This window comes from Cebus imitator, unplaced genomic scaffold (genome assembly GCF_001604975.1).
Source record: "Cebus imitator isolate Cc_AM_T3 unplaced genomic scaffold, Cebus_imitator-1.0 Scaffold451, whole genome shotgun sequence".
NCBI lineage: Eukaryota > Metazoa > Chordata > Mammalia > Primates > Cebidae > Cebus > Cebus imitator.
Genome location: NW_016107766.1, coordinates 1,364,750 through 1,389,817, shown reverse-complemented (window position 1 = coordinate 1,389,817; position 25,068 = coordinate 1,364,750). Strand labels below are relative to the sequence as shown.

The window sequence follows — 25,068 nt, the reverse complement described above, 5'->3', positions numbered from 1 at the left end:
GAACGTGCTTGACAGCCCCAGCACATGCACTCAGCTATATGCGCCCTGACAAAAGGCCCCCACATGCGCACTGCGAGGTTGCTCATGGCTGAGCCCAGAGGACCAGTCTGTGGACATCAGGATCCTGCCCTCCATAAACAGAAGGCAACATGTGGGATGAGAGAGAAGCAATGTCATTCCCCCCCTCCCCACCCAATAAAACAGCCCAAGAGAATCGGGGGTCCCCTCTCCTGTGTAGCCTCTGCTATGACATTTCCCCAAAGAAGGAGAGCCATCACTGCACCCCGAGTCCAGAGGGCCAACAAGAGTGAGTGCTAGTGGGGATGAGGCTGACTCCCTCCAGCTACCTACTAAGTGTTCCTTGGGCATCTCACCATCCAGGCCAGCCCTCTCCACCCTGCCCTTACCTGCATGCTGCCGCTTCTTCCTGCCCACAGCAGCCCCGATGATTCTCAACAGCTCCTGCTCAGAGGCCCCAGCTCGCAGGTGATCCCGCAGAGATACCTCAGAGTTTCCAAAGAGGCAGACCTACACGGAGGCGAGGACAACATGCCTTCATTATCGCTAAGAGCCTTGGCCTCTGGCCTCTGAGCAGCTAACTCCTTCCCTGAATTCCCCAGGGAAGGGCACCAGGGCCCAGGCCTCCCATGGCAGGGCCCCCAGCAGTGAGGGACAGAGGTGCTGTAGGGAGGTCAGAGAGGCTACAAGAGCAAGATCCAAAATTGGACTTCCCAATGCCTGTATGTGAGTGAGTCATATTTCCCTCAGTGTATTTGAAAAAACTAAGTAGATGCCAACAGAGATAGCACATAAAAATCCAGATCCGTACCTTCTCCTGAGACCCTTGCTGGAATGGCCTGTTTACCACCATGAGAATGGTCCCCAGTCAGCTGGAGCTGTGTGTGTCCTGGAAGTCCCCTACCCCCTGCTGTGTCACACACATCCCAACTCACCTCAGCCCCTCCAAGTCACTTGTGGATGTCACCTGCCTGCCCTGTACTTATCTGAGCCTGCGATCACTGCTTGGAAGCTTCAGCTGAGGGCTGGTGGGGATGACAACTTAAGGTCGTTCAAACTTGCTCAATGCTTCCCAACTTCTGTAAGGGATGAGGCAGCCCCAGAAATCAATGTACCTACCATCCTTCCACCAAAACTTATAAAGCATCTACTCGGTGCCAGCTCTGCACAAGGCACTGTGGCCACAGAGAAAGAAGAATGTCTGAGAAGCTTCTGAGGGCAGAGACCACTGGGGAAGATAAAACAGAAGTGAAATCTAGGATCGTTCTAATTGCTTCACCTCATTCCTCAACTCCCCCACCAGCCCCAGGGTTCCCTTCTCTGCAACAAAGAGGTTCCTCCTGTGGACTTCATCTGCTGGGCCCCCCTCCAGCTGGCTCCTGCCTGGGAGATCAGGGGGTAAAGGGAAAGACAGACCTTGAGGCACTTCTCCCCTGCTTCCTCCCTGCTTTGATATCCGGGCAGCAGCTGCTTCTCTGCACAGCTCAAGTGTCAGTGAGGTAGCCTCTCTAAGGCTCCAGTCCTTCCTGGGCTACAGTGACATCAACGCCTCTCCCTTGGCCTGCCTAAGTGGGAACAGCTGTTTGCTGCTGCTGGTCCCAAGTACCTCAGTATCCCTTATTGATCGCCTTAATCCTATATGCTATAAATAGCTTCTTCACTACATTCTCTTCAGAATCCCATCTTCCATTTCCTGCCAAGACCTCACAGATACAGACCCCACCTACAGTCCAGGTCAATTCCATATCTCCAGCCCAGAAAAAAAACCCAAGCTTTTCAGCAACCTGCTGGATGGTTCCTTTTGGATTCAAGTTGGATGCCTCTAAATCCAACCCACCATCACCACCCTCCCACAACTGTAAAAGATCCCAAGGCCTCCCAGATATCTTGATGCCTTCCTCCCCTCCTTAAGCAAACATTACCAAGCTCTCAGAATCTTCCTTCAACACACACTCTTACATATTTGGAGAACCACCGAACAGTCACCTAAATGTCTTCCTGTCATCACATCCAACCTGTGGCTTATAAAACATGCATGGGGGATGTCTCCCCGGTTCAGGAACCTTACACAGCATCCTACTGTCCACAGAACACATTCTGAACCAAAGCCCTCTACAATGTAGTTTTCCCATAGCTGACTTTAATCTGCCCTAACCTGCCCAACCAGTATGAACACTACGTGTGCGCCCTACCCTCCTCACTTCTGCCCCACCCATTCTTCAGGCTTGCCAAGGTCTGCAGTGCTCTTCCTTGAGGCCCAGCACCTCACGGTCTATGCAGCCATGCATGTGGCAAGGACTCCCATGCCACCACACATTGCCTCTGTTTGGTCTTGCCTCTGAGTCTGCATGGCCCTGATGAGAAGGGGTCCCGACATCCCCCACAGGGCCGAATGCACACAACATGCTTGTTAGATATGAGTAACATCCATGTCTGGTTTCAGAGCTGAGCCCCTGGCCTGGTGGAAGGGGCTAACCATGGTGGGGGCCAGGCAAAATGCACATTGATTCTTCAGCTCTCCATGAGAGCTGGAAAGGAGCTCCCAAAAAACCAGAAGCTACTTCAGGGCCCCACAGAAGGAAGGAAGGAAGGAAGGAAGGAAGGAAGGAAGGAAGGAAGGAAGGAAGGAAGGAAGGAAGGAAGGAAGGAATGAATCAGGGTGACATTTCCAGAGTGGCCATGCATTCACCCCCACGTGTGGCTCCCATCATGCCCCCAAACCTGACATTATTGCACCAAACACCACCCACCCCTGCACTGTGCCCTGCCAGTCTTCTGTCCAATCAGGGAGCACAGGTGGGAGGAGCTATAAGAACACAGGTGGCAAGGGTCTCTGTGGTAGAGGGGATGCTCACCTTGAGGTTCCCATCAGCTGTGATTCGCAGGCGGTTGCAGGTCCCACAGAAATGCTCAGACATGGACGTGATGAAGCTGATCTGGCCTTGGAAGCCAGGGATTTTAAAGGCCTGGGCAGGGGAGAGTGGGAGGAAAAGGGCAGTGAAGGGGACGAGCTACAGAGCCCAGGCTCTCACTCAGTGACATCAGAACCTCCGCTCCTCAACCCTCTCTCAGAGGGGCCCTTATGAGGCTCCACCCGAGGCCCTCAGGTGATAGAAGAATCTGGTAAGATGGATGACCCATGGGTTCTTGACCCATGCCTGGCTTGCTCTAGATAACAGCTGCTAAGGCAGCATGTTTAGAAAAGGCTGTGTGGAAGAGGGATGAGCAGCACCCCCTGCCACCTACTGTAGTGTGTCCTCTGATACGTGACAGACCCCCACCCTAGCCGGACCCACATCTTCCTCCATGAAACAGGGAGGTGGCTGTGATAGCACTGATGCTTTCTGCTTAAACAGTACCATCCCCCATCACTGCATCCCCACCACAGTGCAGCTAGCCGCTAGCTCTCCATCCTAGGGTAGAGGCACGACCTTCCTCCAGGCCTGTCCCACACCTCCTGCTCCCTAACCTTGGCTGTGCTGGACTCCTCCTCTGGCAGCTTCTCCAGCTCTGGCCACTGCTGCCGGACAGTGTCCAGCATCTCCTTATAGCTGACCATCTTCTTGAAGTTCCACTTGTTGCCTGTGTTTGGGTTGGGGGAAAGCAAGGGGAGCTTCTGAATCAGAGTTGAAGGGGCCCCGGGGTCTCCGAGTCCATCCCCTGCCATAGCACCACAATCAGTTCTCCAGCCTCTTGGATGGGAGGGACAGGGGGCCCTGCCTAAAATGGGTGGATCAAATCACACCTACAGTGGACTCCGAGAAGCCACCAACAACCCATCATCATCCTAGACCCGGTGCCTGCTTGGGCCTCTCCCATCACCCCTGGGGTCACCCATACTCACCGGGTGAGCCATCCCACTTGACCAGCAGGCCCAGTCCCTTCTTCCCTTCCCCCCCCATCCCTGGTCACTGACCATCAAAGGGCATGTACTCTATGAAGCGCACGTCCAGGGGGAGGCCCTCGGTCAAGGCCGCAAAGTCCAGGAGTTCATCCTCGTTAAGGCCTCGCATCACCACACAGTTCACCTGGCCAGGGGACAGTGGGACCATGAGAGCTGTGCCCCCTGCATTCCTTTGTGGCACCCCCATGGGCACCTGGCTTCCACTCAGGGACCCATTCCTGCTTCTCCCACTCAGTTCTCTAAGTTGGGGGGATTCCATGGGGTCACTGATTTTCTCCTTTCTCACAAGGGTGGGTAGGGCTGGACCAGCTGTGAGAGAAGAGGTAGGAGGATGCACGCATTTCAGCCTTGCTGGCCAGAGCTGAGGGCTCTCAAGTAGGCCGGGGGCCATGAGGGGAAGGCCAGGGTTGTGTGGAGGGACGTCGGGAATTCACAGTGGGGGCGTGGCCTCACCTTCACAGGGTTGTAGCCCAGCTCGATGGCCTTGTGGATGCCCTCCATGACCTTGTGGAAGCCTAGGAGGGAGAAACAAGGCTCCATGAATTTCTGCTCTCTCCTCTTCCCCCACGCCTCCACAGAAAAGCACCAGAGCTATAAAGGAGCCTCAAAAACCATCTCATCTGGAGATTGGCAAATGTTTTCTGAAACAGACCAGAGTAATGTCGTAGGCTTTGCAAACCTAGAGGCAACACGGAGGATCCATGTAAGTATATGTCACACAGTATTGACTCAATTCCAAATATAGCAGTGATAACTAAGTACAATGTTTTGTAAACCAGATCTACAAATGGGATACAATCATGCAATTCTTTTTGCAGGGACAATATTTTGCTTAAATGGAATCATAATGTTCCCTATCATCAACTGATTGCGAATGTTTACCGTAAAATGCATTCTTGGCTCAAAGGCTATATGGAAACGGATGTGGCCCTCGGGCCATAGCATGCTGACCCTGGATCTAGCTGAACCCTCTTGTAAGTCTACAGGAGGAAACGGACACTCAGGCAATGCCCTGCTCAGAGCCTCATGGCTCCATCTTTCAGAATGCAGGTTTTCCACTCCCATTTCAGTGTTCTTTCCTCAACAGTTCATCAATGATTCACGCAACACATACCCTCCAAGCACCTACTATGCACAGGTGCTGTTCCAGGGCTGGAAAGTGATTACTGTCTCAACAATCATTCACCACAGTCAATGTGACCCCGGCTGACTTCTGCCCAGTTGTCGCATGCATATAATCACGTGATCACCTACTGCATCCCGGCCCCCTCCGGCAGCCCCCAGCCTGCACAGCCTGGGTGGTCACCTGTCAGAGAGGGTGCCTAGTGATGGTCTCCAGAGTTTCCTTGCAGCATTTTCAGACTGCTCAGTGAGAGGGTAGAGGGAAGAATGTGTGGCTTTGAAAAAGCAACGCTGCTAGGATAACCTAGAGCTGTAAGTTTTCTTTTCTGTGAAACACTCCCCTCCAAAGGCAGGTGGTGGACGAAACAGTATGAATGGGAGGGAAGATCTGATTTCTGCAATCCTTGTGCCAGGAAATAAGAGACAAAGAGAGGGGAGAAGGTGTATATAGGGGTACAGGCCACAGATCCACCTCCTACTTTCCCACTGTAGGGCCCTTGCAGGTTCTTTACTCCTGCTTCCCTTCGGAGTATGTGCCATTGATTCAAACCCTTCTGTTCCTCAAGGCCAGCATATATGCCTCCTCCTTGAAGTCCTCCTAGTTCTCTCCTGCTAATTCTTTCTTTCTTCCTCCCTGTAACACTTTAATCAATAGCACAAGGCAAGTAAAGGCTGTCCTGGGGATTTCATCTTTTGGCCCTTAGCAGCCTGTAAGGCAATGTCTGTGTGTCTTCTGTCCCCTCCACAGCACCTAGAGCGGCGCTTTATAGAGGAAGGAGATGGAGTGAGTGCTTCCTCAGCACACGGAGGGTATAAGCAGAGCATCACACCCTGTTTATGAAAAGGGAGAAAAGAAGATGGTGGGGCTGATCTTGAAGCTATTTCCAAGGAAGGAGGAGGAGAGCTGGGTCTCCCTGCCATCCCTCTAATTCTCCAGAGTCCTCAATCATGTACCCCCTTCCCCCATATCAAAAGGTATCCAGACCTGAAAAGCCTTTGCCCCAACATGAGATCCATGCCAAGGGGAAGCCAGGCGTTGGTCCACTACGACCCAGAGCTCAAGGCTGGCTCTACCTTTCCACCTTTGGCCTCCTGAGGCAGCCGAGCAGAAGATGTGGGTGTGCTTGCAGCAAGGGATGCCTAGGAGAGGCTTATATCCAGGCAGGCACAGGGACAACCATGGGGGACTGCTGGGGGGCCCCCACTCGACGGCACACACCCACACCCTGGCGTCCCAGAGTGGCTACTTCCACCTTGGGCTGTCCACGTTTCTTCAGAGCTCATTGTACAATGACCAGTTCCACCCAGTTTGTCATGGACTGTCTTGGTTTTAAAACTTCAAGTCCTTCATTCTAAAACCCCCTCCAGTCCTGGGCAGACTGGGGCTGGGGTGGTGGGGAGGTTGGTCTCCCTAGGTCATTAGCACCTGGCCCCAAAAGTCACTGATGTACATTTGGCAAAGATGAGGGGTGAGAAATAAGTGCTGTGACTTACCAATAGCCCAGGCACCAAGAGGAAGCGACCAGGCCCCTTGCTCAGCACTGGCCATGCCCTCCCCAGCTAAGTGGACTCTGGGAGGGAAAACCCACCCCATCCACATCTGCTCACCTTTCCTGCGGACGATGAACTCAAATTTGGCAGGCACCAGGGTGTCCAGGCTGATATTGATGGCGCTAAGACCAACCTTCTGAAGCTGGGGCAGCATCCGGGCCAGGTTGATGCCATTGGTGGTGACACCAATGGTCCTCAGCCCTTCCAGCTGCTGGAGCTGGGCTGTAAGGACAACAGGAAGGGGGTCAGACTGCTTGCTTGTTCTTGGTAAGGCCAGGAGGAGGGCTGGAAGGCAAAACTCTGTCCAGTCAAAGAAAAGAGGCTCTTTACAGACCCATATTAACCAAGCCAAATTTTAAAAGAAATCTAAGAATAAAAATTGACAAAAATAACCAAAAGATTAAGCACTGAGTGCTCTCTCTTTGCTAGGTGCTCTGCTGATGGCTTTGCACACATTGGCTCATTGAAGCCTCACAATAACAATGATCTCATTTAGTAGATTAAAAAAGACGTTCTCTGAAAGACTATGAAAATTGCTTAATGTCACACAGTAAGAAGACTTGGCATTTAAATCCACGTGTACCCAACTCAGGACTCTGTTCTTAACAATGAACTACTACACAGGTCCTGATATTCTGTATAATGAATGCATAAAAGTGTTTGAATTAAGGGCTATTTGACACTCCATTCTACCAAATGTCCCTAGAAATAATGGAAGGATTTAAAAAATCCATAACAGCATTGGAAGGTAAGAAAGAATGCTGTAAATAGCCTAGAAAGGTAAAAAAGTACTGAAAGAAAGCAAATGGGATTGATCAGATGGATAGAGACCACAGCTCAAGTGCACCCAGGAGTTACATTTGGAGGAGTTGGGCAGGTTGGCCTCATCCTTCCCCGCAGGCAGGGGAAGGCAGCAGAAGCATTTGCCTCAAGGATAGAGCACCAGTGCCGACACCTAAGCCAGCCATGTGGCTGTGTTAGTTTCTTCTCATGCTGCTAATAAAGAAATACCTGAGATGGGTAGTTTATAAAAAAAAAAGACGTTTACTTGACTCACAGTTCAGCATGGATGGGGAGGCCTCAGGAAACTTACAATCATGGCAGAAGAGGAAGTAAACATGTCCTCCTTCAAATGGCGGCAGCAAGAAGTGTTGAACAAAACAAGAAAAGCCCTTCATAAAAACCATCGGATCCCGTGAAAACTCACTATCATGAGAACAGCATGAGGGTAACCACCCCCATTATTAAATTACCTCCTACTAGGTCCCTGCCATGACACTTAGGGATTATGGGAACTACAATTCAATATGAGGTTTGGGTGGGGACACAGCCAAACCATACTGGCGGCAAGCCCTGAGTCCTGGTGACACTCAGCAGTACCTCACACCCCTTCTCCACAAGCTTGGAGCAGCCCATAGAAACACAACATTGCCAGGCAGGCCGACACAGACCTCAGGCACTAAGATGAGTATGCCACCAAGAATTAGTAAACGTTAAAGGAGGATGCCATGAAAGAAAGATCACCAATTCCTCAAATAGAATAATGAAAGGAAGAGGAGAAGGAACAGTGGTAACAGAAAACAATTCTTTTAAAAAGCAGAGGGAATATCCTCATTGGGCTAAATACTCAATCCTGAAAATAAACCAATGGAAAATCCTAATTAGGGCTCTTGAAAATTAAATATATAGTTGCAAACAAAAAGAAAAACTTGAGAAGCAGAATGGACACAAGAACAAATGAGCAAGCTGGAAAATTCGGCAGAGGCATTCTTGAAGAGCTGCATACAAAAGACCAAAGAATGAAAAGAATGAGTCTGAAGAAACACACCTGCTCACATTCAAATCCAATAAAATCTAGAGAAAAGATAAACCGTCAAAATATGTACAGTAGTTATCTTTGATCAGTAGGATCACAGGTGATTTTTTATGTTTATTTATAGGTAACATTTCTTTCTATAATGAACGAGTTTTCTTTTAGAACGTGGGAGGCACGCATACACCCCTCCCCCTGGATTTTAGCTGACCTCTGCTACATGGACAGTGCCACTGACCACATCCTTCCAGCCACCAGACCAGTTGTTTCCAAGAAGCTATGTAAATGCATGTCTGTACGAAGGCTCAGCTCAGCGCTGCATGAAAGCGGAAACCAAGACTCAAGTGTTCAAGTGAAGCCGAACTCAGAAAAAGGCAGAATATTACAAAATTCATCATCGGTTTAAGGTAGGGGTGTACGGAAGTGCACACACTCATGGTGTAAGAATAAAATTATATAATCTTCCTGGAGAGTTGTACATGGAACTTTTTAAAGCTTTGACCTGAAATTCCACTAAGAATTTAATCTAAGGAAATAATCATGGATGTGAATAATATTTATCTACAAGAGTGTTCATTACAGAGCAATACGTAATTAAGGAAAGTGGGAAATAATCTAGAGAGCCAACTATAGCAAACTGGTTGAATTATGTTTTCTCTGGATAATGGAATATTATGCAACTCAAAATGACTCTGTAACATCATACACTGGGGTATAGGGAAATGCACACACTATATTAGGTAGAGAGAACTGTAACACAAATGCAGTCAACACAGAAGACAGTAAACATGAGATGCAGAGAAAAATGGCAGGCAGGTCATAAAACCAAAACGTCAACAGTGGTTACAAACAGGCAGTAACAACATTCTTTCTGCTTTTCTGAAATAAACATAAATTACTTTTGTTAAAAATGAAGTTTACAAGAGCTGTTGAAAAAGGCAAGAGTTTCACTCTGCCTTTCCCAATAAGGAAAATTAGCAGTGGTTGTTCACACCTGCAAAATCAACCCTGGAGAAACACAGAATCTATTCTTTCCCTTGCCCACTGAGGCCTCAGCACAGTCACCAATTATCGCCTTAATGAAGAAATCAGTGGCAACTTCCCAAAGAACTAGTTTAAAAGTCAACTGGAGGCTGGGTGTGAAGGCTCACGCCTGTAATCCCAGCATTTTGGAGGACAAGGTGGGTGGATCACTTGAGGTCAGGAGTTCAAGACCAGCCTGGCCAATGTGGTAAAACCCTGTTTCTACCAAAAAGACAAAAATTAGCCAGGTGTGGTAGTGGCACATGCCTGCAATCCCAGCCACTTGGGAAGCTGAAGCAGGAGAATCACTTGAATTCAGGAGGTGGAGGTGGCAGTGAGCCGTCATTGCATCACTGCATTCCAGCCTGGGCAGCAGAGTGAGACTCTCTCAAAACAGAACAGAACAAAACTTCATAAGCTGATTTTAAAATTTATATAGCCAAGCCTTAGTATATGTGAAACACTGTTGAAAAATAAAACGAATTTGCCCTACCAGATAATTGACTGACGAAGCTACAGTGATTAGGACAGGTTGATATTGGCACAGAGACTAATAAATTGACCAACGGAACAAAGTAGACCTGAAACAGATCAATACTTACAGAATGGCAGATTTATGGAGTGAGGATTGTTCAATACAAATAACAAGAAAAAGACAACTATCCATATGGAAAAAAATTACATTGGGTTCCCAAAAGTCATCTACAGATGAACTAAGGACTTATATGCTAAACTTAAACAATTTTTAGTGAAGAACATAGGTAGGTGATCTGATCTGGGGTTAGGTATTTCATTAACAAGATATGAAAACAACCATGAAAGAAAAAACAAAATACTGAAGAAGAACTGCTACTAATCAAAAAGAATCATTACACATGGTATACTTTTTTTTTCAGATTGGGAGGAGATATCTGCAACATATGTAAAGAACCTGTACCAAATCAATATGAAAGGACAAAGAACTAAATAGAAAAATGGGCAAAAGACATGAACAGGAATTACACAGAAAAAGATATTTTATATTTATGTTTAGCTAATTAACATGTGAAGAGATGCCAACTTCATTCTTAAACACAAAAATACAAACTAAGACCACAGTGAAATATAATTTTACACTTGTTCGACTGGTGAAAAACCAGAATAGTAGTGCTGGGGAAGCCGGTTGACAGGATCCCTTACATAGTGCTGGTGTAAGTATATTTGGCACAACCACTTTATGAAGTAATGCCACATTGTTTTCCAGAGTTAAACATTCACATACTTCATGATCTGACAATTCCACTGCTAGACAAAGTGTATGCCAGGAAATGTTAATGAAAACAAGAATGTTCAAAGCAGCACTGTCCACAACACAACTGGAACCAATTCAAATGCTCGCTAAAAGGAGAAAATAGGGTACATTCACATAATGTAGCAGTAGACCACAGAGGAAAAAAGAACTCTATAACATCATGCATTTTACTTGAGTCAAAAAAAAAAAAAAAAAGTCCTGAAGATTACACACAGCATGACACTGACAAAGTTGAAAACACTGTATCTACTTGTTTAAAAGCAAGGGAATGGGCCAGGTGTGGTGGTTCATGCCTGTAATTCCAGGACTTTGGGCAGCCAGGGCAGGAAGATCACTTGAGTCCAAGAGTGCAAGACCAGCCTGGGTAACATGGCAAAACACTGTCTCTACAAAAAATACAAAAATTAGCTGGGTGTGGTGGTGCGTGGTGCGTGCCTGTTGTCCCAGCTACTCTGGAGGCTGAGGTGGTAGGATCACTTGCCTGGGCAACAGAGCTAGACCCAGCCTAAAAAAAGGGGGGGCAGGGAGGTAGCAAGGAAATGATAAATAGAAAACTGAGGAATGCTTACCTTAGGAGGCAGTGTGGTGGGAGGCCACATAGGTAGTTAAAAAATATTGCTGCAAGATGGCCGATTAGTATCAGCTCTGGACTGCAGCTCCCAGCTAGAGCGTGAGGAGTGGACGCCGTATTTCCAGATGGATTTTTATTGCCCACAGTCCAGGAGATTCCCAGGCAGAGGGGCCCCACGGGTTGCCAGCACGGCTGTTTTGGCAGGCGTGGCGGGTATCCACGTAAAATACACGAGTCCGGATGTGGTTTCAGCTGGCAATTGAAGCGCCTGGGAGACAGAGTTGCCCGTTCAACCAATAAAAAGCGGACTGAAACAGGGAGTCAGGCCAGGAGATTTCCAGATGAAAAAGCACCACGAATCTCCAGTGTGGCTGTTTCAGCCAGCGCAGTGGATCGCTGCACGGGAAATGACACAGATCCAGGCGCCTTTTCAACAGGCGACTGGAACGCCTGGGAGACAGAGTCACCTGTTCAACTGATAAAAAGGGGACTGAAACAGGGAGCCAGGCCAGGAGATTCCCGGGCAAAAAAGCGCCAAGAATCTCCAGCATGGCTATTTCAGCCGGTACAGCGGGTCACCACTTAGGAAATCACACAGATCTCACACAAATTTGGACACCTTTTCAACAGGCGACTGGAATGCCTGGGAGACAGAGTTGCCTGATCAACTGAAAAAAGGGGACTTAAACAGGGAGCCAGGCCAGGAGATTCCCAGGCGAAAAAGCACCACGAGCCCCCAGTGTGGCTGTTTCAGCCGGCACAGCGGGTGTCTGCACAAAATCTCACACAAATTTGGGTGCCTTTTCAACTGGCGACTGGCATGCCTGGGAGATAGAGTCACCTATTCAGCTCAAAAAAAGGGGACCAAAACAGGGAGCTAGGCCAGGAGATTCCCCAGCGAAAAAGCACCACAAATCTCCAGTGGCTGTTTCAGCCAGTGCAGCAGGTCTACACACAAGAAATCACACAAATCCGGGCACCATTTCAACTGGTGACTGGGACGCCTGGGAGACAGAATCATCTGTTCAACTGAAAAAATAAAGGGGTCCGAGGAAGGGAGCCAGGTGACCAGGCTCGGCCGGTCCTACTCCTGCAAAAAATAGCAGTCTGAAATGCTCTGGATTGAGAATTTCACAGCAAGCACAGCTGAACCAGGGACGGTCCAGCTCTGTGGGGGAAGGGTGTCCGCCATTACCGAGGCAATCCACCACTACTGAGGTAGTCCGCCACTGCCAAGGTGGCCCACCATTGCCAAGGTGGCCCACCATTGCTGAGACAGTCCACCATTATAGAGCGAGTCTGCCATTACAGTGGTGGGCCGCCATTGCCGAGGCAGTTCTAACTATACCCCTATAAAACAGAACTGCAGGGAAGTTCACATGGCAGCTGGACGGAACCCACAGCAGCTCAGCAAAGCCCCTGCAGGCAGACTGTGACTAGGCTGCCTCCTCACTGAGCAGGGCATCCGTGATAAAGGCAGCAGCATGGCAGAAACTTATAAATAAAGCCCTACCTTCCAGGGACAGAGCACCTGGGGAAAAATAAAAGGCGTTTATGAGATCTGCTGCAGCAGACTTACACGTACCTGCCCAGCAGCTCTGAATGGAACAATGGAATTCACAGCCCAGCACCTGAGCTCCTAAAAAGGACAGACTGTCTCCTCAAGCAGCTCCCTGACCCCCATATACCCAAAGAGTCACCTCATAAAGGACAGCTCAGACTGACATCTGACAGGTATCCTTCTGGGACACAAGATAGCAGAAGAAGAAATTGGCAGCAACCCTTACTCTTCTGCAGATGCTGCAGGTGATCCCCAGGCAAGCAAGGCTGGGAGTGGACCTCCAGTAGTCCTACAGCGGGGGGGGCTGACGGTTAGAAGGAAAACTAAGAAACAGAAAGAAAAAACTTCATTATCAACAAACTGGACGTCCACTCAGAGACCCAATCTGAAAGTCAACAACTACAAAGACCGAAGATGGGAAGAAACCAGTGCAAAAAGGATGAAAACAGCCAAAACCAGAATGCGTTTCCTCCTCCAAGGGATCACAACTCCTCACCAGCAAGGGAACAAGGCTGGATGGAGAATGAGTGTGATGAATTGACAGAAACAGGCTTCAGAAGGTGGGTGATAACAAACTTCTCTGAGCTAAAAGAACATGTTCTAACCCAAAGCAAAGAAACTAAGAACTTTGAAAAAAGGTTTGACGAAGTGCTAACAAGAATAAACAGCTTAGAGAGGAATATAAATGAATTGATGGAGCTGAAAAACACAAGAACTTTGCAAAGCATATACAAGTTTCAACAGCCAAACTGATCAAGCAGAAGAAGAAAGGGTATCAGAGATCAAAGATCAACTCAATTAAATAAAATGAGAAGGCAAGATTAGAGAACAAAGGGTAAAAAGAAATGAATACAGTCTCCAAGAAATATGGGACTATGTAAAAAGACCTAATCTACATTTGATAGGTGTACCAGAATGTGACGGGGAGAATGAGTCCAAGCTGGAAAATACTCTTCAGGATATTATCCAGGAAAACTTCCCCAACCTAGCAAGGCAGGCCAATACTCAAGTCCAGGAAATACAGAGAACACCACAAAGATATTCCGCAAGAAGAGCAACCCCAAGGCACATAATCATCAGATTCACCAGGGTGGAAATGAAGAAGAAAATGCTAAGGGCAGCCAGAGAGAAAGGTCCGGTTACCCACAAAGGGAAGCCCATCAGACTCACAGCAGAAACCCTAAAAGCCAGAACAGAGTGGAGGCCAATATTCAACATCCTTAAAGAAAAGAACTTTCAACCCAGAATTTCATATCCAGCCAAACTAAGCTTCATTAGCAAAGGAGAAATAAAATCCTTTACGAATAAGCAATTATTCAGAGACTTCATCACCACCAGGCCTGCTCCTGAAAGAAGCACTAAACATAGAAAGGAACAACCAGTACCAGCCACTCCAAAAACATACCAAACAGTAAAGAGCATCGACACAATGAAGAAACTGCATCAACTAATGGGCAAAACAGCCAGCTAGCATCAAAACAGCAGGATCAAATTCACACAACAATATAAACCCTAAATGTAAACAGGCTAAATGCTCCAATCAAAAGACACAGACTAGCAAATTGGATAAAAAGTCAAAAGCCATCATTGTGTTGTATCCAGGAAACCCATCTCACATACAAGGACACACATAGGCTCAAAATAAAGGGATAGAGGAAGATTTATCAAGCAAAAGGAGAGCAAAAAAAAAGCAGGAGTTGCAATCCTAGTCTCTGATAAAATAGACTTTAAATCAACAAAGATCAAAACAGACAAAGAAGGTCATTACATAATGGTAAAAGGATCAATGCAACAAGAAGAGCTAACGATCCTAAATATATACGCACCCAATACAGGAGCACCCAGATACATAAAGCAAGTTCATAATGACTTACAAAGAGACTTAGACTCCTACACAATAATAGTGGGAGACTTTAACACTCCACTGTCAATATTACACAGATCAATAAGACAGAAAATTAACAAAGATATCCAGGACTTGAACTCCGACCTGGACCAAGCAAACCGAACAGACATTTACAGAATTCTCTACCCCAAATCCACAGAATATACCTTTTTCTCAGCACCACATCACACCTACTCTAAAATTGACCACATAATTGGAAGTAAACCACTCGTCAGCAAATGCAAAATAATGGAAATTGTAACAAACACTCTCTCAGACCACAGCGCAGTCAAGTTAGAACTCAGAATTCAGAAACTAACTCAGAACTGCACAGCTTCATAGAAACTGAACAACTAGCTCTTGAATGTTGATTGGATAAACAATGAAATGAAGGCAGAAATAAACATGTTTTTCAAAACCAATGAGAATGAAGACACAACATACCAGAATCTCTGGAACACATTTAAAGCAGTGTCTAGGGGAAAATATATAGCAATAAATACCCACATGAGAAGCAAGGAAGGATCTAAAATCGACATCTTATCATCAAAATTGAATGAGCTAGAGGAGCAATATCAAAAAAACTCAAAACCTAGCAGAAGACAAGAAATAACTAAGATCAGAGCAGAACTGAAGGAGATAGCGAGACACAAAAATCCCTTCAAAAAATCAATAGATCCAGGAGCTGGTTCTTTGAAAAGATCAACAAAATAGACCACTAGCCAGATTAATAAAAAGAAAAGAGAGAAGAATCAAATAGATGCAATAAAAAATGATAAAGGGGATATCACCACAGATTCCACAGAAATACAAACCATCATCAGAGATTATTACAAACAACTCTGTGCATATAAACCAGTAAACCTGGAAAAAATGGATAAATTCCTGGACACTTGCATCCTCCCAAGTCTAAACCAGGAAGAAATCAACACCCTGAATAGACCAATAACAAGAGCTGAAGTTGAGGCAGCAATTAATAGCCTACCCACCAAAAAAAGCCCAGGTCCAGATAGGTTCACAGCTGAATTCTACCAAGCATACAAAGAGGAGCTGGTACCATTCCTTCTGAAACTATTCCAAACAATCCAAAAAGAGGGAATCCTTCCCAAATCATTTTATGAGACCAACATCACCCTGATACCAAAACCTGGCAGAGACTCAACAAGAAAAGAAAACTTCAGGCCAATATCCATGACACACACAGATGCAAAAATCTCCAATAAAATACTGGCAAACCGATTGCAACAGCACATCAAAAGTTTATCCACCATGATCAAGTAGGCTTCATCCCAGGGATGCAAGGCTGGTTCAACATACGCAAGTCTATAAACGTAATTCACCACATAAACAGAACCAAAGACAAAAACCGCATGATTATCTCAATTGATGCAGAGAAGGCCTTTGACAAAATTCAACAGCCCTTTATGCTAAAAACTCTCAATAAACTAGGTATTGACAGATGGTATCTCAAAATAATAAAAGCTATTTATGACAAACCAGCAGCTAATATCATACTGAATGGGCAAAATCTGGAAGCATTCCCTTTGAAATCTGGCACTAGACAAGGATGCCCTCTCTCACCACTCCTATTCAATATAGTACTGGACGTTCTAGCCAGAGCAATCAGGCAAGAAAAAGAAACAAAGGGTATTCAATTAGGAAAGGAGGAAGTCAAATTGTCTCTATTTGTGGATGACATGATTGAATATTTAGAAGACCCCATTATCTCAGCCCAGAATCTCCTGAAACCGATAAGCAACTTCAGCAACGTCCCAGGAGACAAAATCAATGTGCAAAAATCACAAGCATTCCTATACACCAATAACAGACTTAAAGAGAGCCGAATCAAGAATGAACTGCCATTCACAATTGTTACAAAGAGAATAAAATGCTGAGCAATACAAATAACAAAGAACGTAAAGGACCTCTTCAAGGATAACTACAAACCACTGCTCAAGGAAATAAGACAGGACATAAACAGATGGAGAAACATTCCACGCTCATGGTTAGGAAGAATCAATATTGTGAAAATGGTCATACTGCCCAAAGTAATTTACAGATTCAATGCTATCCCCATCAAGCTACCAATGACCTTCTTCACAGAACTGGAAAAAACCACCTTAAACTTCATATGGAACCAAAAGAGAGCCTGCATAGCCAAGTTAATTCTAAGCAAAAAGAACAAAGCTGGAGGCATCACACTACCCGACTTCAAACTATGCTACAAGGCTACTGTAATCAAAACAGCATGGTACTGGTACCAAAACAGAGATATAGACCAATGGAACAGAACAGAGGCCTCGGAGGCAACGCCACACATCTAAAACCATCTGATCTTTGACAAACCTGACAAAAACAAGCAATGGGGAAAGGATTCCCTGCTTAATAAATGGTGTTGGGAAAACTGGCTAGCCATGTGCAGAAAGCAGAAACTGGACCCCTTCCTGACACCTTATACTAAAATTAATTCCAGATAGATTAAAGACTTAAACGTAAGACCTAACACCATAAAAACCCTACAAGAAAACCTAGGCAAAAACCATCCAGGACACAGCCATAGGCAAGGCCTTCATGACTAAATCACCAAAAGCATTGGCAACAAAAGCCAAAACAGACAAATGGGACCTAATTCTACTCCAGAGTTTCTGCACAGCAAAAGAAACAGTCATTAGAGTGAATCGGCAACCAACAGAATGGGAAAAAATTTTTGCAATCTACCCATCTGACAAAGGGCTGATACCAGAATCTACAAAGAACGAAAACAGATTTACAAGAAAACAAACAAACAAACAAACAGATTTACAAGCTCATTCAAAATTGGTTGAAATATATGAACAGACACTTTACAAAAGAAGACATGTATGAGGCCAACAAACATATGAAATAATGCTCATCATCACTGGTCATTAGAGAAATGCCAATCAAAACTACATTGAGATACCATCTCAAGCCAATTAGAATGGCGATCATTAAAAAATCTGGAGACAACAGATGCTGGCGAGGATGTGGAGAAATAGGAACACTTTTACACTGTTGGTGGGAGTGTAAATTAGTTAATCCATTGTGGAAGACAGTGTGGAGATTCCTCAAGGACCTAGAAACAGTAACTCCATTTGACCCAGCAATCTCATTACTGGGTATATATCCAAAGGATTACAAATCGTTATATTATAAGGACACATGCACACGAATGTTCATTGCAGCACTGTTTACAATAGCAAAGACTTGGAACTGACTCAGATGCCCATCGATGATAGACTGGACAGGGAAAATGTGGCACATATACACCATGGAATACTATGTAGCCATCAAAAACCATGAGTTTGTGTCCTATGTAGGGACATGGATGAACCTGGAAACCATCATTCTCAGCAAACTGACATAGGAACAGAAAATCAAACATCCCATGTTCCCACTCATAGGCGGGCGTTAAACAATGAGAACACATGGACACAGGGAGGGGAGCATCAAACACTGGGGTCTGTGGCGGGGGGGGGAAAGGAGAGCGATAGCAGGGGGTGGGGAGTTGAGGAGGGATAACATGGGGAGAAATGCCAGATACAGGTGAAGGGGAGGAAGGCAGCAAACCACATTGCCATGTGTGTACCTATGCAACAATCTTACATGTTCTTCACATGTACCCCAAAACCTAAATGCAATAAAAAAAAATATCTAGGAAAAGAAAATATTGCCAAAAAGTGGTGGTATAGTGGGTTTCCTTAAGAACTGCTAACATTATTAAAATACATAAATTAACATGAATAAAACAAAGTAAGTCATACAGGGATCAATAATGAGAATATCTCATGAACCAAGGATTAACATTTAATCTAATTCTATGCAACTGAAGCCCACCAAAAATAAAACCAAAAACGTTACCACCCCTTTTAAAATCTGTCAGTGGCTCTCCATGACATTACCCCTCTCATGGGCTTTAAGCTGTGAGATCAAGCTATGATCTAAGAAAAGTGGGAAGGAATGGAGGGAGTGAGGAAGGGAAGAAAAAGGAAAGGAAGAAACTACAGCAACATTTTTTTTTTCCAACTTTTAGGTTCAGGGGTACAGGTACAGGTTTATCACATGGGTAAACTTGTGTCATGGGGGTTTGTTGTACAGATTACTTTGTCACCCAGGTACTAAGTCTAGTACCCAATGGTTATTTTTTCTGATTCTCTCCTTTTTACAACCTGCCACCCTCAAGTAGGTCATAGTGTGTGCTGTTCCCCAGTGAGCGATTCTTAGCTTAAGTCCAGCTCATCTGGCAGTGACCAGTCATTCTGGAAGTTAGGATCAAAAACAACGGCCCTGCTACCTCCCTCAACACTTACTTCCTTCTTCCTTCTTTTGGAAAACCCTAACTTTCACTGTCCAACATGGCAGCTGCTGGCTGCATGAGGCTACTTGATGAAAATGTAATAAAATGCAAGTTCAGTTTCTCAGTTACATTGGCCACACATCAGGCACCCAAGAGTTATGAGCGGCTGCTGTATCAGACAACACAGATGCAAAATATTCCACCCTCTTGGGAAGCTCTATGGCAAGCTTGTCCATCCCATGGCCCACGGGCTGCACGTGGCCTAGGATGGCTTTGAATGAGGCCCAACACAAATTTGTAAACTTTCTTAAAACACTAGGAGATTTTTTGGTAATTTTTTAAGCTCATCAGCTGTCATTAGCATCTGTGTATTTCACGTGTGGCCTCAGACAATTCTTCTTCTAATGTGGTTCAGGGAAGCTAAAAGATAGGACACCCCTGCTCCGTTGGCAATGCTATTCATGGCAAAACCTGAAATAACTTTTGCACCAAGATAATGCCTTAAACCTATCTCAGCTGAAAAGAAGGGGCACTTCTGTGTGTACACGAAAGAAGGGGCAGGACTTTGTCTACACACGCTGGAGAGTCAGGGGGTTGGCAGAGGGCATCACCGATGACCGCAGACATAGGGAGCCAGAGAGAGCTGAAGGGCCCCAATCCTTCCCGTGGCAAGTTCTGCAGCACTGCTCAAAAACTGACAGCTTCAGACAGGGACCCGAGGTGAACGGGGCCTCAGGTCAGCAGAATTCAGGAAATTGCAGTCCTTCACTCTAACTCCAGGTGAGGGTCCCTCAAAACTCTCACCTGGGAGGGTGGGCAAAAGTGTGTGTGTGAACCTCCCAGCCCTGACTTCCCTTCCCTCTCATCCCTTGTCCCTCCTTCCTCCACCAGCACCCATCTGCCCTGCCCTTCGAGGCTGCTTTGCTCTGAAGCAGCTCCTCTTCCTCTGGGGAAGATCAGAGGCTAGGCTGAGAGATGTCAAAGTGCTCACATGCACAGGGCCACAGGAAGTCACAGGGTGCAGCTGCCATTCTTTTTGAAGCACTAGGGGAGGGGGTGCGGTGAGGTCTTTCCCCCACCCCCACCCCCTGGGAGGCAGAAGGTAAATCCTCAGAAGCAGGTCACCGCAGGTGGGGCCTTGTGCTAACCAGCATTCACCTTGCCCATCTCCCATCACCCAGGACCAATAACCAGAGTATCACAGCAGAAAATGTCCTTAAAGTGGCTCATCCACAGCTGAGGAAACTGAGGCCCTGGGTGGGGAAGGAACCTGCACGAGATCACACCACCAGTGAGTGGCAGAATGGGGACAAAGCTACCCGCTTTCCTGGCTCCCACTCTTCCCACTGTGCAGGCTGGGGCTTCCAGGGAGAGCCCCAAGTCCTCATACCTGTGCCCAGTCACCCTGTACCTCCCTGACCAGTGAGCGATCCTCACCCCCTCTGCTCTCACAGGTCCTGGCACAAGGCAGTCCATGCCAGCAGGTGCCAGGCAGAGGAAGTGGCCTGGATGAGGGAGCTTGGCCTGGCAAGCAGCTGGGTTCAGCAGGTTCAGCCCTTTCCTGGTAACCAGCCTGTTTTTCAGCCCTGAGGAGCTGCCTGGAACATGGGCTCAGCTTGCCTGGGCCAGCTAGCTCATCCAGCACAGGATGAGGGAGGATCCAAGTGACCAGTGGGAGCTGACCATGGGGCAGGAGGGAGGAGAGGGCTGTCAGGGAGACCTGGGCCCCTCCTTGGGACTCTCATAGCACCTAGGCTCCGCTTATACAGCAGCTGCTTCCTCCAATGGGCCACGGGCCCTCAACAGCAGTGCTGGCGCTCATTCATCTTTGTGTACCCGGCACAGTATGAGGCACGTAGGAGGATGCCTCAGAAAACAATTGCTGAGCCAGAGAGCTTGGGGGGGCAGGGGGAGATCCCATCCAAAGCAGCTGGAGGGGGGCAGCCATCAAGAACACGGAACCTCCTAATCCCAATTTCATCACCTATAATGACATGAGCAAAGGTCTCTCCTGATCTTGTGGCTTAGAAGCAGCTCATGGCAAGAGGCTCTTGAGAGCTACTTTTATAGAGCACATGCCGCAGGCTGGGCAATCCACTCTCAGTCCTTCCTCAGGTCAACCCTGTAAGGTAGGCTCTATCACTGCCTCAGGGTTAAAACAGATTTGAAAAGTTGCCCAAAGGTGTGCTGCTTGTAAGAGGGGCAGTTGAGATTCAAACAGGAGTACACCGAGTATGCCGTGCAGCAGAGACTGTACTCTGACCCAGTCTCCATTCGTGTAACAAATCTGTGAGCATCAGCCATGTGTTGGGCACTGGATGCCACGAACAAAACCTGTCCCAGCGACCCAAGAGCTTTCACGCCAGTTAATGGAGGAGGCAGACAATTAAATAAACCAAACACACGACCCAATCACACAGTGCCACAATGAGATACATGCTATGAAGCAGAACAGAGTCAGGCAAGTGGGTAGGGCAGGGGTTGCCACACTTTTCCTGTGGAAGTAAATATTTGCTACTTGGCCGGCCAGCTTTGCAACGCGGCCTTTGTTACCATCACGCAACTCTGCCAAAGCAGCTGTGGACAGTATGTAAATAAACGGGCAGGGCTATGTTCTAATAAAACTTCATTAATGGACACTGAACATAGGATTTTGTAATTTTCCTGTGGTAAAAAAATGTTATTTTTTTCCTATTATGTATGAATATGAAAACCACGGCAGGGTACAGTGGCTCATGCCTGATATCTTAGCACTTTGGGAGGCCAAGGAGGGTGGACCACTTGAGGTCAAGAGTTTGAGACCACCTTAGCCAACATGGTAAAGCCCCCATCTCTGCTAAAAACACAAAAATTAGCCAGGCATGGCAGCGTCTGCCTGTAATCCAAGCTACTCGGGAGGATGAGGCTGGAGAATCACTTGAGCCTGGGAGGTAGAGGTTGCAGTGAGCCAAGATCACGCCACCGCACTCCAACCTGGGTGACAGAGCCAGACTGAAAACAAAAACAAAAACAAAAAACTACTCAGCTTGCAAGTTAGACAGATACACATGTTGGCCCAGGTTTGGCCACTATCACTTGCCAATTTCTGGGCTAGAGTGGCTGGGTGAGTACATGAGGATGCACTTTATAGACAGGATGGTTGAGGAAGGCCTTGCTGAGAAGGTGACATGTGACCAGAGACCTGAATGAGGTCAAGGAGAGCGCCCTGAGCACCTTGCAAAAGGAACAGCACATGCCAGGGTCCAGCCATGGACCCTGGAGAGGAGGGGGAGGTGGAGAAGCCAGCAAGGTTTCAGAAGTCAGCAAGAGCCAGGTCACGTGGGTCTCCTGCAAGGACCTTGGTCTCCATGTGACAGCAAGCTACAGATGTCTGGCATCTGCTAGCTTCATGACCTTGGGTAAGTTATTCAACCTAAGCCTCATTTTCTCATTAAAAATGGAAAGAATAATGGTATCTGTCTCAGTGGGTATTGTAGAACAAAGTGAGTGTCGTACACTAAATGAATGTCAGCTGCCAATGTTACCATCAACTCAGAGTCCAGCTGGATGAGAGGGCGCAGGGAGGGGTGGCCATGACTTTTGTCCAACTCACCCACAATGTCCACCACATCTGGCCTGATGAGCGGCTCTCCACCCGTGAGCCGGATCTTGTCGACGCCTTCCTTCACAAAGAGCCGGGCGAGGGTCAGGATCTCCTCTGTGGTCAGCAGGTTGGCCTTGGGGGTGAGCTGGACTCCCTCCTCGGGCATGCAGTACTGACCTGGATGAATGGGGATGTGGAGGGGGGAAACGGGGATGTGGAGGGAGGAAACAGGCATTGCCAGCAGCCCTGCAATAGCCCCACCTCCGCAACAGGCCAAAGTCTTTCCAAGCCCATCTGGACGTCAGCGGAGACCTCACTAAACCTGAGTTGGAAAAACCCCAGGCCAGCATCTCCCCAGGCCTTGCCTTTCTCATTTCTGAAAGGTCAACACCTTTCCCCATGCCCACCACACACAATCTGGACATAAAATCCAGGAGAAGAGGGGGGCAGGGCAGGAGAGGAGGGGGCAGGGCAGGAGAGGAGTGGGGCAGGAGAGGAGGGGAGCGGGGCAGGAGAGGAGGGGCAAGAAAGATGAACTTTGGAAGTCCCTCCAGCACTCCTTGGAGGGATTATGAAATGAGGCCTCTTTGTATCAGCCTGGCGCCAGCTGATTTGTCATGGGCCTGGAGCATCTCCAGGGTCAGCAGTGCTGGCCATGGGCATGGCTGACTACTTCACATGTTTATAATGTCCACCACCGCATCCCTGGCCATGTACTAGACTTTGGGAACTACAGGGAAATGGAGGAAAGAGCCCTGAAGAGTGAGAGGTCCTGGACCCAATCTAATTTTAAATCCAACTACGTTTTCAAATCTAATCCCAAGGAGGACACAGCTTCCACAATCATACAACTCAGTCTTGACCCCTATCTTGCCCCTAAAGCCCACCTGGCCTGGACCATGGGGTAGTGGGTGAGGAAGTTAGAAAGCAGAACTGGAGGATTCAGGAGGATTTCTGGGCACAGGGAAATTTCAGAGGCTGCTTCAGCAGGGGGACACCAGCCCAGAGAGGGCCCAGGAAGGTGACTCACATCTGAGGTTGCACTTCTCCGTGAGGGAGATCCGAAGGTAGCTGTGCTGCCGGCCGAAGCTGTCTGTGAGGATGGCAGAGAAGGGGGCTGCCTGCCCTCGCAGGAACTGCCTCCGCCTGGACAGCTCCTGCAAGGACAGGGCAGGGAGGAAGCATGGGCCCCTGCTACCAGGCTAGGGAGAGGCGCAAGGAGAACCACCTGCCCCCTCCATCACTCTGACATCTGTGCAGCACTTCTAACCCTTCCACATGTTTGGGCTCTGCAGTGTTGGGGAGGCTGTGATTGTCCCTCTCATGGAGAAATGAGAATGACGGAAAAGACCCATCTATTAAGTACTCAGCTGGGGGCGGGGTATGATCTCTGCTGGGAGAATTTCTGGCTGGGCAGCAAGGTGGAGGCAAGGGTGTGGGCGAATCTATTAGTCCTTATTCTTCACTCTAGCCAGTGCCAGAAAAAAGGATGATGCACCCATGGTCTCTGGCATCAATGGGAGGAAACTGCTAAAGCCTGCAAACAAGGTCCAAACCCGTCCTGCAGAGAGAAAGGAGGGAACCGGCTTCACCCTTTCCCATGTCCAAGTCTGGTCCGTCTCCCTGTGCTGTATCAGTCTTTTGGAGAGTTCAACCTGGATCCTGACAGACGCTGATGAGATAATTGCTCTGAGGAAGTAACATTTACCAAACATCTTAAAGTTTCCAAAGAATGTTCTGTTCCATTCCCACACCCACTACAAGGGATTATTATAACTAAGACTTGGAAGGGGTCCAATACCACCCTTGGCAGAACCAGGATTCAAATCCAGGTCTTCTGATTCCAGGTTCTAAATTCTTCCCTTCTATTACAGAGAGAGTCCAAGAAGATAGGGAAGATGACAATGAGAAGACAGGGAATTTGACAATGAGAAGACAGGGAGGATGACAGTGAGGGTGGGTAGAAGTCACTTCTTTAGAATGTTTTGGACAAAAAAATCATGACCCTGGCAGTCATGCACGAGATCCACAGAGAAGGCTCAGAAATGGGAGGACCAGAACCCCTGGTTTCTGGGACAGGGATGATCTGGCACACTGGGACGGTCCCTTAGTTTCTCCAGGCCTGTTTTTCCAGGAGCAAAGACAGGGGCTTGGTGGTGGTATCAGATGGTGGGAGGTGAACGCCTAAAATTATGATGGAGGGAAGAAGGCCTCAGGTCCTCCAGAGGTCTAGCGCAACTATGCCTATATTAGGAGGAAGAAGCATTTGCTTCAGTAAGTTTCTCGGCTCCAGCTGCACATTAGAACCATCTGGAGAACTTTAAAAAAAGACTCCACTGGGCCGGGCGCGGTGGCTCAAGCCTGTAATCCCAGCACTTTGGGAGGCCGAGGCGGGTGGATCGCGAGGTCAAGAGATCAAGACCATCCTGGT

The 25,068-nt window shown here is 47.4% G+C and overlaps 1 protein-coding gene across 3 annotated transcripts in view; it reads right to left on the bottom strand.

Moving 5' to 3' along the window:
- The window catches only part of MOCS1 (molybdenum cofactor synthesis 1), a 34,524-nt gene that overhangs the window by 3,622 nt on the left and 5,834 nt on the right, over nucleotides 1–25,068 (bottom strand). For all 3 annotated transcript variants that reach the window (XM_017511773.1, XM_017511769.1, XM_017511770.1), the window contains exons 2-9: nucleotides 23,668–23,794; nucleotides 22,647–22,814; nucleotides 6,653–6,817; nucleotides 4,376–4,437; nucleotides 3,935–4,046; nucleotides 3,488–3,600; nucleotides 2,874–2,984; nucleotides 408–528 (exon numbers count right to left, since the gene is read on the bottom strand). In XM_017511773.1, coding sequence (XP_017367262.1) covers nucleotides 408–528; nucleotides 2,874–2,984; nucleotides 3,488–3,600; nucleotides 3,935–4,046; nucleotides 4,376–4,437; nucleotides 6,653–6,817; nucleotides 22,647–22,814; nucleotides 23,668–23,794 — 979 coding nt within the window. The remainder of the gene's footprint in view (nucleotides 1–407; nucleotides 529–2,873; nucleotides 2,985–3,487; nucleotides 3,601–3,934; nucleotides 4,047–4,375; nucleotides 4,438–6,652; nucleotides 6,818–22,646; nucleotides 22,815–23,667; nucleotides 23,795–25,068) is intronic.